Source organism: Neomonachus schauinslandi, unplaced genomic scaffold (assembly GCF_002201575.2).
Source record: "Neomonachus schauinslandi unplaced genomic scaffold, ASM220157v2 HiC_scaffold_182, whole genome shotgun sequence".
NCBI classification, from domain to species: Eukaryota; Metazoa; Chordata; class Mammalia; order Carnivora; family Phocidae; genus Neomonachus; species Neomonachus schauinslandi.
In genome coordinates, this window is record NW_025408883.1 from 1 (window position 1) to 13,237 (window position 13,237).

The 13,237-nt window shown below is 64.6% G+C and overlaps 2 protein-coding genes across 2 annotated transcripts; one reads left to right on the forward strand and one right to left on the reverse strand.

Moving 5' to 3' along the window:
• Positions 1–807: 807 nt before the first annotated feature.
• On the forward strand, positions 808–3,874 carry LOC123323679 (mesothelin-like). The gene is made up of 10 exons (XM_044912132.1): positions 808–892; positions 1,475–1,518; positions 1,621–1,720; positions 1,990–2,168; positions 2,264–2,419; positions 2,521–2,663; positions 2,755–2,882; positions 3,164–3,258; positions 3,427–3,613; positions 3,686–3,874. Exons 1-10 carry the CDS (start codon positions 808–810, stop codon positions 3,772–3,774), a joined length of 1,206 nt encoding a protein of 401 aa, XP_044768067.1. The 3' UTR covers positions 3,775–3,874.
• A 670-nt stretch (positions 3,875–4,544) lies between these two features.
• On the reverse strand, positions 4,545–10,992 carry LOC123323678 (mesothelin-like protein; the record flags this gene model as incomplete). The annotated part of the gene is made up of 15 exons (XM_044912131.1): positions 10,977–10,992; positions 10,651–10,771; positions 9,656–9,776; positions 8,741–8,826; positions 8,463–8,589; positions 8,193–8,383; positions 7,771–7,861; positions 7,389–7,530; positions 6,877–7,064; positions 6,648–6,803; positions 6,433–6,560; positions 5,689–5,819; positions 5,516–5,610; positions 4,999–5,254; positions 4,545–4,621 (listed from the first exon to the last, which is right to left on the reverse strand). Coding segments are annotated over exons 1-15 (1,926 nt in total), but the record flags the coding sequence as incomplete, so codon positions are not given.
• Positions 10,993–13,237: the final 2,245 nt, after the last annotated feature.

Consider the following 13,237-nt stretch of genomic DNA (forward strand, 5'->3'; position numbering starts at 1 on the left):
GGGAGGGGTGAGTGTAGAGGTGGTTAGGTCTCCTGCAGCACCCCCCCTACCCTCCCCCGGGACAATACTCCCTGGAGAGAGGCTCCCCACCCACTCCCCATGCCCACACTGGCCGGCAAGGCCTCCTAAATGCCACTCCAGAAATGCACGGTGGGGGCATCTTCCTGGAATGCTTTTCCACCCACTGCCCCACTCATGGGACTGGCAGGTAGGAAGGGGTGTTGTTCTCCTGAGGCCTCTGTTTAGGGAGGGACGTCAGGAGGGAAACCAGGGGTGCAGGTGGGCCCCACCGGCCTTGTCTACCTGGGCCTTGGGTGGGGCAGGATGGGGAGGAGAGAATGACTGTGCCCCAGGCAGTGTGTGTGGGGGTCACTCAGCTCTCTCCCCAGCCCTGGTGTGAATGGGGAAACAGAGGTCAACCTGAGCCAGAGGTGGCCCTGCCTTCTTGCACTAAACTCTCTGGCCTCGCCTCGCCCTGCCCTGTGGGCAGAGGGGACGGCCACCAGCCACCAGCCGCCCTCCTGGGCTCTCACAGCTGGGGGCCAGGCTGACTCAGACTCAATACCCCGGCAGGAGGGGCCAGCTTCCCCAAGGGGGCAGGGCGGGCCCGGTAGACTGGTTGGTCCTGAGAGCAGGGCCAGAGGCCGCATGGACGCCACCCGCAGGGGCCTGAGAAGGTTCCAGCGGGGGCTCTGAACTCTTCCAGACCCATAAGGCCTTGCACAGCCCAGGGCAAGGGGGTGCGGGGGGCAGGGTGGGGTCCTGCCCAAGCGGTGAGGATATCTGAGTGGTTCTTCTTCACAGATAATGGCCTTGCAGACTGCTCAGCCTCTGCTGGGGTCCTGTGGGACCTCTGCCCACGGCAACCTTCTACTCCTGCTTCTCAGCCTTGGTGAGTAATAGGGGCCGGCTACCGTAGATTGTTAGGGTGCAAAGAGCATCAGAGGACAGCTGAGCATTCTTAAGAAAGGCTCTACCTGCCCCATGCCTCCTTCCTGGCGGCGGGCAGTGCCCCCCCTCCCTGGCAGGTGCCCTGAGGTCAGGCAGTTGTTCCAAGTTCTGGGCAGGTAGGCCCGAGTCCGGGCATGTGTCCCAAATCTGGGCACGTGTCCTGAATCCTGAACAGGTGCCCTGAGTCCCGGGTAGGCTTTCGGCCATGTCTCTGCTCCCAGAGGTGCCTCTGTCCCTCTATACCTTGCAGCATTGGAAGCTGGGCCAGGGCAGTGATGGGGGCTCAGGTCAAAGGGACAGTGTCCATGGAATGGGTATCGGATTGCCCTGAGCAGTGAGGTCTTAGGAGGAGGATGTGGGGGACCTGGGCTCCCTGGGGTGGGGTAGGCTGTGACATCATGGGGTGCTGAGGCTGAGGGGGCCAGCTTTGCCTCCTTCCTACCCAGGGTGGGGGGGGGCCTGTGGCAAGCACACCCAGGAGTCCCCGGCCATCCCCTCAAACCTTGTGCCCCTTCCCCTGCAGGGTGGGTGTTTCCTTCCAGGGCCCAGGCTGCAGACTCGAGACTGGTAAGGTCCCTCTGGGGAAAGAGAGGAAGGTGTCTGGTCCGGGTGGGGGTCCTCAGACACTGGGCTACACTTGGCTCAGCCACAGCTATGTTCTGTCCTAAGGGTGTCATGACCCCATGGCTGCAAGGCACCTCCCGGGACCTGTCCTGGCAGCAACCTGAGCTGACTGTTGTCCTCTTGAGGGACCGGCGGGACACGGAGAGTAAGCAGGACACCCTGCCCCATTGGCTGTCGGGAGACATGGAGATGGGGATAGCGTTGTGGGTCGCACCTGCCCACACATGTGTGGCCCTTCCTGGCTGCATGGCTTGCTCAGCTGTGACAACCTCGGAGAGTGGACAGAATCACCCCAGTTTGCTGATGTGTAAACTGAGGCCTGGAGGGGGTCATGCAGTCCCCAGGGTCTCAGCAGTTAGGGAGGAGGAGGTTGACAAGACAAGTCCAGCCCCCAACCCCCGCCTGCTCCCGCAGAGAAGGTCTGCCTACCCGAGCGGAAGGCCCACGTGATAGATGAAAACCTTGTCTTCTACGAGGAGTGGGAACTGGAGGCCTGTGTGGACGGGGCCCTGCTGGCGGCTCAGGTGGACCGCGTGAACATGGTGCCCTTCACCTACCAGCAGCTGAATGTTTTCAAGCGCAAACTGGACGAGGTAGTTGGTCATGGGCTCAGGCCTGCCCGCTGTGCCACAGTTTCCCTGGGCACCCAGAGCGTGGCCGTGGCCCTCCCGGTCACCTCCCTGGGCAGTTCTATCCACAGGGGTACCCTGAGTCCCTGATCCAGCACCTGAGGTACTTCTTCCTCGAGCTCACGCCTGCGGACATCCACAGGTGGAACGTGACATCCCTGGAAACTGTGAAATCTCTTCTTCAAGTCAGCAAAGGGCAGACAATGGATGCTCAGGTGACAACCTCCCCCGAGGGAGCAGATGGGGTGAGGCTGTGCAGGCCCCAGGGGATGCCTTTCTCCCAGCCCTAAGACGCCTCAGTGGCCTCCTTCCACAGGTGGCTGCCCTGATTGCCCGCTACGTGGCAGGAGGGGGCCAACTGGACAAGGCCTCCCTGGACACACTGGCCACCTTCGGCCCCACGTACCTGTGTTTTCTCAGTCCTGAGCAGCTGGGCTCCGTGCAACCCAGCGTCCTTTGGTGAGTCCCAGGGGCCTGCCGGGCGTGGTGGGCATGCCGTGCTCCAAGCTCACTGCCCGGCCCCCTGCCCGGCCCCGTGCTACCTCTTTAGGGCAGCCAGGCCCCAGGACCTGGAGGCATGCCGCCCACCGCAGATGGACATCCTCTATCCCCGGGCCCGCGCGGCCTTCCAGAACATCAGTGGGTCTGAATACTTCATGAAGATCAAGCCCTACCTGGGTGAGCCAGGGAGAAGCCCTGGGGGGCGTGACGGCCCAGGCTCCCCACACGGGTGCTGCCAGGTTCTTGCCTCACAAGGCAGCTACTGTTGGTGTGGCCGGTGCTCAACGCGCCCCCTGCCCTTACACGTGTGTGTAGGTTGAGACCCTGTGAGTCTGAGCCCCCTCCAGCTTCTTCACCCACCCAGGGGAACCTGGGGCCCAGGAAGTCCTTAGGGTCAGAGGGTAAGACTGGGGGCTGTTGTGAGGTCTCATGCTTGGGGCCCCTCTCCCCGCGAGCAGCTGGGGCCCCCACGGAGGACCTGCGGGCTCTCAGTCATCAGAAGGTGAACATGGACACGGCCACATTCAAGACGCTACAGACGGAGGCTGTGCTGGTACGGCTGGGGGCGGGGCCGCGCGGGGGCTGTCAGAGCGCCGGGGTCCGCTCCGAAGTCCCAAGGGGCTGAGGCAGGGTGTTTGGGCCCGGGAAGCATGGGGAGGTCTGGACAGCCTTCTGGGGGAGAGGCAGGGTGACCCTGACGGCCCCCTGGGGGCTCTGGCAGCCGCTGACCATTGCCGAGGTACAAAACCTTCTGGGTCCAAACCTGGTGGGCCTGAAGGCAGAGCAGGAGAGCAGCCCTGTGCGGGACTGGATCTTACGGCAGCGGCAGGATAACCTGGAGAGTCTGGGCCTGGGGCTCCACGGTGGCATCCCCAATGGCTACCTGGTCATGGACCTCAGCTTCCGAGGTGGGCCAGGGCGGCCCGCTGGGTGGGGTGGGGGCAGAGCCACGCCCGGCGCCTGAGTCACTCTCTCTGCAGAGGCCCTCTCAGGGGGCGCCCGCCTCCTCGGACCCGGACCAGTGCTCATTGCGATCCCCACTCTGCTCCTGGCTTTGATCCCCAAGTGAGCCCACTGCTCTGGATGTGGGACCTCCCCTGCCCTGAAGCCCTGCCTGGCCCACCCCAAGGGGACTGGACTTCAATAAAAGGCCCCTGTCCTTCCCTGCAGAGATGCCCTGTGGTGTTCTGAGGACCGGGTGGGGAGGCACAACCCCATGAGGTGGTAGATGTGGTTCTTGAGTTGGAGTCCCTCCTGTTTGCACTTGGAGACGGGGAGGGGGGAAAGGGGGTGGCTCTTAGGGCCCTCCTACCACTGTTTCCATTCCCAGGGCCTTCCCTCTGAGGCCAGGCCAACACTCAGGGTGGCTTCTGGAGACAGGGCCCAGGAGATGCAGACAGAAGTCCTATTCCCCGCTAAGAGGGTCTCTGTCCCTCCTTGGGCTCAGAGCAAAAGGACACAGGCAGGAGGATCACCTTGTCTTTTATTCAAATCCATCAGCAAGGCCCCCTCCCCAGTACCAGTTCTTCATCCTGAGGGAGGCCAGAGGATTGGGGCAGCAACTCGGTCAACTGTTCCTGGCTGGCCGCGGGGTGGGCCCAGGTCCTCATTCCAGCTCCATGTCCTGGGAGCTGGATGTGAGGGGACCAGCCCCACAGGCCCCTAGGATGTGGGACATGGCCAGGTCCTCTGGGCCTGGAGCCTGCCCCTGGGCCTGGGCAGGTGTCCGGTTCCACGTTCCAGGCCCAGTTTCCCTGCATGTGGGGCGTGGCCGGTGCCGCCTTTGGAGGCCTTGGTGCAGGTGCCCCAGGAGCAGTCCTGGCTGGGCCCTGGGGTGCCCCAATACAGCAGCCCCAGGAGGCTGGAGGGCAGGGCCACAGCAAGTGGCAGGTACCTCAGGTGGGCCGGTGGACTGCCTGTAGGAGGAACGTGGATGGAGCACCTATCAGGCCCGGCTGGGAGCCTCCTGGGCCTGGGCAGGCCCTCACTCTGCGCCCCTGGGCTGGGAAGGCCAGGGGGGACTGCCACGGAGGCTGTTCCTCTGGGCCTCGACAGGGCTCTCAAAGATTCTCCCACCCCCACTTTCTGGTGCTCGGCAGGTGCTGGAGGAGGTGATTTTGTCCTTTAGTAACTGAACAGCCAGTGTCACCACATGTCACCCAAGCAGGTGAAGGAAAGAGCCAACAGAGCATGAGGTTGGGCGCAAGATGAGGAGCCAGGGGCAGTCTGGTCCACAGAGGCCCTGCGCAGACAGGGAAGGCACACTAGAGGGGAGGATGGGTCTGGGGCATACCGGAGGTGGGGGCCTTGTTCCCCGGCTGGCCCGAGGTGGGGGCCAGATGGGGCGCCCAAGGTGTGGTGTTGGGGGCCCCAGTGGTGGAGCGGGCCAGGCTGGTGGGGCCGGCAGTGTCCCTGTCCAGGCCCAGCTCTCCTAGGACCGACGTGTTCAGGCTGCGGAGCCAGGAGCTGATGGTCGGGTGGCTGCGTGCCTTCTGCAGGTCCCCCACGTTCTGGCCCAGCAGTGTGGTCACATTGCCGACACTCAGGCTCTGCAAGGGGAGGGAGAGGGTTATGGGCGCAGGTCTGGAGGGTCCCGCAGTGGCCGGCTTTGGGGCCAAAGGCAGACCCGGCAGGGCAGTACTTAACCGAGGAGCGAGCACAGGGGTGAGGCCCGGCAGAAGCGACCTGGGGTTCACGTTGTCTGTGTACCTCTGACTTTGGGATGCGTGGGGCCTGCAGGCTGTGACAGAGGCCTCCCCCCATTTGGCAGCCCCATCCCCCACCCCGGACAGGCCGCCCCGGGGGCCCACCTGCAGCACTCGGGGGTTCAGGTTGGTGAAGGTGTCGATATCCATGGAGACGTTAGCCTGGACCAGGTACCGCAGCTCCTCCACGGGGGCACCTCCTGGGGGCAGGCAGTGGTGAGAGGGCAGGGGCGGGGGCCTCTGGGGCCAGGGGGCCCGCACACAGGGCAGGGGCTCACCGAGGTAAGGACGCATAAGGCGGTAGTAGTTAGCTGTGTTCCTGGCGCTGCCAAAGGCCTCGCGGGCCTTGGTGTAGAGTGCGTCCTTCCGGCTCTGGGGGCAGGAGGAGATATCCAGGGCCCCAGCCTGCCTGGGGGAGCGTGAAGCTGGTGGGCGTGCTGGGAGCCCCTCGTGCTCCCGGCCTCTCCCTGCCACAGCTTTCCTCTTGCTCTCTGTACAGCGCTGAATAGTGTCCCCCCAAAACTCACGCCTGCCCAAAACCTCAGAACGTGACCTTGTTTGGAAATAGAGCCTTTCCTATTTGTAGATGTGATGACGATGACATCTCAGGGAATTAGCGCAGCCCCGAGTCTAACAACAGGTGAAGAGAAGGGACTGTGCGCACAGGCGCGGAGTGCAAGGCCCTGCAGCCGCGGGGGCGGAGGTGGGGATGCGTCCACCGGCCCTGGGAAGGCCAAGGGGTTCCGGCAGCACCACCCCAAGCAGGTTGCAGCCTCCCCTGCAGGCTTCAGAGGGAGCCGGCCCTAGGACATCGATTTCAGATTGCGTGGGAGAAGTTTTACCACTTGGTTTGTGGTACCTGGTTGTGCAGCCACGGGAACCTAGCAGGTTTGTGGTACCTGGTTGTGCAGCCATGGGAACCTAGCAGGTTTGTGGTACCTGGTTGTGCAGCCACGGGAACCTAGCAGGCCTCAGGCTGAGCCCCTCCCTCCCTGGCTGGGCGCGTCCCTGGGCTGGCTCACCGGAACTCTGTGGGCCTGATGGCCTGGACCTGCCTGGCACTCATCCAGCAGAGGCGGGAGCCCCCGATGGCCATGAGCAGGGTGCTGGTGATGGTGCCGTTGTGGTCCAAGTACTTCTGTAGGACAGCCTGGAGGCAGGGCCTGGGTCAGCAGGGCCCAGGTCAGCGGGCCCAGGGGCGGCGCACAGCCCGCCCCCCCGACCATGCTGCCCTCACCTCGGTCTGGTTCTCCAGGGCCACGTCCGAGGCCAGCAAGGCCACGACCGTGTCCCTGGACGTGATGTTCCACTGGCCGATCTCCGAGTGGGAGTAGAGGTAGACCAGCGAGGTGATGAGCCGCAGCTGGTCCTCGGGGATGCCATGTGGGTAGACCTGGGTGGGTGGGAGGGTCAGGCCCGCGGCTGGGTGCCTGCCCACCGCCCCCCGCAGCTGGTCTGCGACGCACCTGAGCCAGCTTGGCCTTGACGACACGCTGGCACTCGACTGGCAGTGGGTGCTGCAGAAGGGGGTCCAGGTTGGCTTTGAGCACGTGGCTGCCCAGGCAGGACTCGAGCTGCACGCAGTCATAGCGCACTAGGAAGAGGTTGTCATGGAGCGTGGCCGCTGTGATGTCCCCGTGGATGCAGGGTCTCCCTGTGTTTGGGGGGGATTGGGGGTTTTGAGCTGAATTTTGCTGATTCACTCCTAACCTCGACCCACCCTTGAATCCCTCCCAAGCTTGACCTCTAGCCGAGAACCTCGCCCAGACCAGGTAGAGTCAACCCTGACCTTGACCTGCACTTCAGCTCCACTGGACTCTGACCCCCCCGCCCCACCCCAGGCTGCATGCAGACCCCTGGGTGGTACCCAGGAGGTCCAGCAGCAGGTGGGACTATGTTTTGGGTGCTCCCCCCCCCAGGGTTAGGAGCCCAGAGGACGGGAGGGACAGCATTCCCAGGCCATGGTGGCCACACTGACCTGTGCCCCGCTTGGGCCGAGAGGACACTGACGCGGCCTTGGCCTCGAGAAAGCCAGTGACGAAGCGCCTGGCATCACGCTGGCTGAGCCGCCCAGCTTGGTACGTGGCCACTGTGCTGCTGAAGAAGGCCAGGCCCACAGCCTGGCCAGGCAGGCGTAGAGACTGTACCCGGGGGAAGGGCTGCCCGGGGCCACCTGGTTCCTCCTCCCGTCCCGCAGACGGAAACCCTGGGGCAGGGAGTGACTGGGGACGCTCGTCAGGCATTGGAGCCCTACCCCCAGGCCTGGACAGGCTGGTGGAAGGTTGGCTGGATGCCCCTGTCGTTGTCCACAGCCAGCTTGAGAACGCCCCCCCCCCCCCCCCCCCCGTAGAGTGTCCTACCTCCTGCACCTGCATCCACAGGCTGGAGCTGATGTAGGTGGCCAGGGATCCCAGGGCCCGCAGCCCCTCTAGGTTCCAGGAGCCAGGAGGCCTGGTGTGGGGTAAGGGAGCACCGTGTTAGGGTCAGGAGCAGAGCCCCAGCCCCCGGAGGCTGCCTGCCCCTCCCTGAGCACCCAGTTTCCAGGGCCTGCTCAGCAGAGACCGTTCCACCCCAGGTGTGGGGGCAGGGGAACTGGGGGGTCTGGAGGGTGGCAGTAGCACCCCGAGCCTGTGCACCGTAGGCTGCAGGGTCGGTGGGGCTGTGAGCTGGGGGGACAGGTCACAGGTCAGCAGGTCGGTAGACATTAGGGGTCTCCTGGGCCCAAAGTCCAGGTCCTCTCAAGGAGGAGAGGCCTGGGCAGAGGGCACCGGGCCCTGCCTACCCCAGCACGGTCTTGCCGCCGGCCAGCAGCGTGGTGAGGGCGGCTTGCTGGGTGGCCGTCAGCCGGCGGCAGCGCTGCAGGTTCTCCAGCACACGCGGGTCTGCGGCCTCGATGCAGGACGCATCCATGTCGCACACCAGGACCCCAAGGAGCAGCAGGTCAGAGGCGCTGAGCCACGGGTGGGGCGCTCCCTGCCACACAGCGGGTCAGCACGAGCCTGGCCCCGCTGCCTGCCCACCCACCCTGCCCCGGCCCGCCCGTCGTGCCTACCAGGCAGGCCAAGGCTGCGTGCCGCAGGGCGACCCTCTGGTCTGGCAGGTTGGCTAGCAGCTCCACGTCCCCCTGAGCGGCGCGGCGGGTGAAGGCCCAGCAATCGGCTTCCCTTACCTGCGTCAGGCTGCGGGCAGGTTGGGGGGCTGTTGGGAGGGTGGGGGCCACCCGAGGGTCCTCCTCTGGGGTGGCCCAGATGTCCCTGGGGAGCTGGGGTCCTTGGAACTCCGAAGGAGGCATGCTCAGCTGTCCCCGCACGGGGGGGGGGGGGCACTCACTTGTAGAACAGCAACAGGTTGGGAGGGTGCAGCTCAAAGTCGTCCTGGAGGCCATGCCGAGCGGCCAGGTTGGCCAGGCAGCTGAGCTGGGCAGGGCAGGGGCGTGTCGCGGGCTTGCCCAGCCTGGGGCTCCCAGCCCCCCTCCTGCTGCCACCTTACCCTCGCCCTCAGCATGGCCTGGGCTCTGTCACCTGGACGCCCTGCCGGCTCCCTGTCTCAGGAGGTGTCGGGGCCACCCTGAAAGCCCCCCACCCCCGACTCCCACAGCACTACAGCGGCTCAGTCGTTCATCCCAACGTCACCTCCTGCCTAGACGTTTTGTCTCGCTTGACTTACTTCGGGGTTTTCGGATTTATTGCTAATTTCATACTAATTTTATAATGAGACAGAATAGTAGCTTTTCTTCCTTCTGTTTCTTTAAACTCAGGGGCAGGTAATGCTTGGGTCAGCTGTGGGTCGAGGTGGACTCAGATGACAGGGGAGAGGCGGCAGGCTGGAAGATCCACACGGGGCCCAGAGGACCTGTCCCCAGTGTGGGCACCATGTGCCAATGGAGGCAGGAAGCGTCTAGGGCAGGCCTGCTGGACAATCCCTCACCCGAGCCAAGAACAGAAGTCAGGGGGTCTGCAGGGAATTGACTGAGAAGTCCTGGAAATGGGCAGCACCAGAGAGTCACCCAAGGAAGGGAAACCTCAACATCAGACAGCCGGACCTCCTGCCACGTTGGGGTCTACCCAACAGCTGCGTCTCAGGTGTTTGCGAGGCTGGCCGGGTCTCGCTCCCCATCCCAGCCCCGTGGGCCCCCTGCTGACCCGAGCCCTTTGCTGGGGATGCCCTTCTTCCCCGCCTGTCTCCGGGAAGTCCACCCCCTGCCCTCAGCACCCTGGCCTGCTCCCGCCAGCCACAGCTCTTTACCTGCCAGGCTCTGAGGGGGACCTGCTGGGTGGCCATCCCCCGGATGAGAGCAGAAAGCTGGTCCCGGGGCAGCTGGCTGGCCGGCTGGCACCAGAAGTCGTGCAGGAGGGAGGTGTCGGCACTGGGCAGACAGGGGACAGGCGGTGAGGAGTGGCATCGAGGTCAGCACCCCCAACACTGAGGGAGCGAGACACACACGAGACCGCGGCTTCACTCAGCACTCACTCACTCCCGTTGGCACACAGTGGGCGCCAGGCTCCAAGCTGTGAGCAGGGCTTGGAAGTGGCCCTGGCCTGGACTCTGGGTCTATGCCTCCTCCGGAGGCCTCGTCCCAGCGGGCTCTGGGCTCAGGCAGGCTCCACTGTCCCAGCGATGGCTGAGGGTGTGGAGGAGATGTGGCCTGAGCGCCAGCCGGGTCACCGCAGCAGGCCTGGCTTCTGGCTGAGTGCTCCTCACGGTGTGCATCTATCTAATAAAATCTGTGTGTGAGGAGGGTATCTTGTGGGACTTCACCCCAGGCCTCTAACCCTGCCTAATCAGTCCTCCAATCAATTGATTGATGGCTCATCTGTGATCTCTAATCCTCCAGGGAAGGGAAGGGTGGCTGAGCCCACATACGAGACCTCGGGACAGTGCTTGGGAAGGACTGAGTCTCTGGGACCTGGGAGAGCAGCCCAGTCTTGGGGCAGAGGAAGAAACCCAAGAGGACTCAGGACAAGAAGTAATTGCCCGGCAGGCCAGGAGAGCAGTGCAAGCTGTGAGGGGTTCAGGGCCCCAGGCAGCTGCGACGGCCTGGGGGACCCAGTCCTGATCACGTGGCTGTGAGTCTGATGCAGGACACTGGATGCTCTGGGCCATCTAGGGGCAAAGTCGGTGAGTGATGGGAGCCCTGCCTCAGCTTTCCTGGGCCATCGGGTGCAGGACCTGGGGATGCACATCCCCCCTCCCCCCGGCCTGCCAGAGGATCAGCTGCAGAAACGTGACCTGGCACTCACCTGGCCCACAGGTCAGCCCTGCTGGCATCCAGCCCTCCCTGGGAGAAACCCTGGGCCTGGGGACAAGAGCAGTGGGCAGTGAGCCACATGAGGAGGGCGAGGCCTGGGCTCATCTGGGCACCTGGAACAGAACAGGCCTTGAGCTGCTGCGGGCCCCCAGCACACCGGGGCACTGTCTGCTGGGGGCATCCCTCAGGGTCTACCTGGGGCTCCCTGTGTCCAAGGGTAGGCCTAGGACCACAGATGGTCCTACCACCTCAGGGGAGCCTGGCTGTGGGAACCACCCCTGGAGGGCCCAATGTGCCCCTTTGTGAGGGCTGTCTCACCTGCTCTGGGGCCCATGGCTGTCCTGGCAGAAAGGTGTGGGGTAACGGGCAGTGGGTGCAGGACTAGCTGGAGAGGAGACAGGAGGTGGTAAGGCCCACCCCATCACCTTCCCTGCCCTCTTTGGCACGGGGCACAGAGAGGGAGGTGCCATCCAGGGTCATGTAGGTTGGGCTCCCTGCAACTGCGTCTCTGTGTCTTTGGGGGAGACACAAACACCACAAAGTGCCTCTCGGGAACTAAGGGAGTGGCAAGAGGAGGGGCCGGGCCAAAGCCCCGGGCCTTTCTTATCGCAGGTGCAGGTCAGGTCGGGGCTCCTGAGACCTGGAGGCTTCGGTGTCTCCAATAAACAGATCTCTTAACAGCTACAGGGGAGGGGCGGTGGTCCCAGGAAGTCCCTGCAGGCAGCTGTGGGTAGAGGCCTGGGGGCTCTCCAACCTGCCCCCCATTCCTGGGCAGCCTAGAAAGCCCTCCTCCCTCGCAGGGCCTCAGACGCCCAGCCAGACCTGGCCTCCGGCCACAGCCCCAACCACAGCCCCGCAGGTTGCCCTGCCCAGTCTCCAGAGGGAGGCCTTAACTGTGAGATGAAGGTGTCAGGGTGCCCGTGGGGTCTAGACCCTGCACGGCCCAGGGTGTTACTGTCCCATGCGGGTGACAGAGTGGAAGCCAGACGAGCCCAGCTACCCACCCAGGGCCACACCGAGACTGCCTCCTAGCCGGGCCCGGTGGGTGCAGGTGCCAAGTGGCCCTGCCCCAGCCCCCACTTCTCACCTGAGCATGGAGACCATCTGCTGTAGAGGGAGGTTGCTCCTGCACCCCGCGGTGGCCATTCGATGTGTGTGTGGGGGTGCAGGCCGGTGCCAGGAGCTGCAGTCCCCTGCAGTGACCCCAGTCCACTGAGTGTGTCAGCCCCTGCAGCTGAGCACTGGGGCTCCACGGTGGTGCAGGGTGGGGACACCTGGGTTCCTGCTCACCTGCATGCCTCACCCAGCACCCGCCTGCCTGCCTGCCCACTCCTGCAGTGATGCCGGCCAGGCCGATGTGGAGGGGAGGGGCGGGGGCTGTGTCAGGTGAGGCTGCCGTGCCCACCCCTGGGGGCCTCAAGCAGAGCAGACACCTGCTCTCCAGCCCTGGGGGAGCGGGAGGCTGAGCTCACGGTTGGCGGCCACCCAGCACACACCCCTTCCCCCTGCGGGATGTGTCTGTGCCCCGAGGATCGGATGTGCCTTCATACGTGTGCGTGTCTGCGTTTGTCATGCGTGCTGGTGTTTTTGTGCACACGCGTGTGTGTCTGGGAGCATCCACAACTATGTGATGCATGTGTTCCCTGCAGGGACGCCAGGCACATGCAGATCCAACATGGTGGCGGTTTCTGCCCTGTGAGCACGTGCGTCCATACACGTATGTGCTGGGGGTTAAGGGGGGGGTGCAGGCACCAGGTAGGTGACCCCAATGGCAAAGAGCTGTGCCACACATGCCCTGCGGGCTCAGGACTGGGCAGCTCCATAAGCCTGGGCCTCTGGGGCTGAGTGGGAGGTGCCCCAGCGAGGGTGGGTGGGGCCAGGTGCCCAGAGCTGAGTCCTGGCTCTCCTCATCCCCTGGGAGGGGCGCAACTCCCACCTGGCAGGGCCAGGAGGGCACCGGGCCTTGAACCCCTGGACCCACTAGCACCACAAGTAGGGCTGCACATGCCCAAAGGGCCTGCCGCACGGCCAAGAGGACACACTGACCCCAGAGGGCCAACAGCTGGAGGGGCCAGCTGGGGACTGCCGCCCAGCCCTGCATGGAAGGTCAGCCGCACCATGTAGAGCTGGACGCGCTCCTGGCCTCCCAGTACCACTGGGGCGCTGCCCCACCAGCACACACGCCCCCAGGAGCTTGCCTGCCACAGGCCTGCCCCACGCTTCACCCCCCCGCAGCATCTGTCTGGCCACTCCTGCCTGAAGAAACTCTCCCTGCCATCCGTGCCCAGGAGACCCTGCTCAACTCCCATGCCTTCCAAACCTTGCCCACCACAGCTAGGGTGTGCACCCCAGTGTCTGGGCTCCACAGCCTCAGCTTTGAGGCCCCCCAGGGCAGTGGGAGACGGCCAATCTGCAGGAAGCAAGGTCTGGATCTGGCCTGCGGGTGGCTCTCTGGGTCGTGGGGGACTCAAGGGGCCAAGGAGACCTTTCAGGGGGAGCAGCAGGGCTGTGAGAGGAGCAACATACATTCCCCAGGGTGGGGCCTACCCCTGTGCGCCTTCTCGTCCTGCTTCCCTACC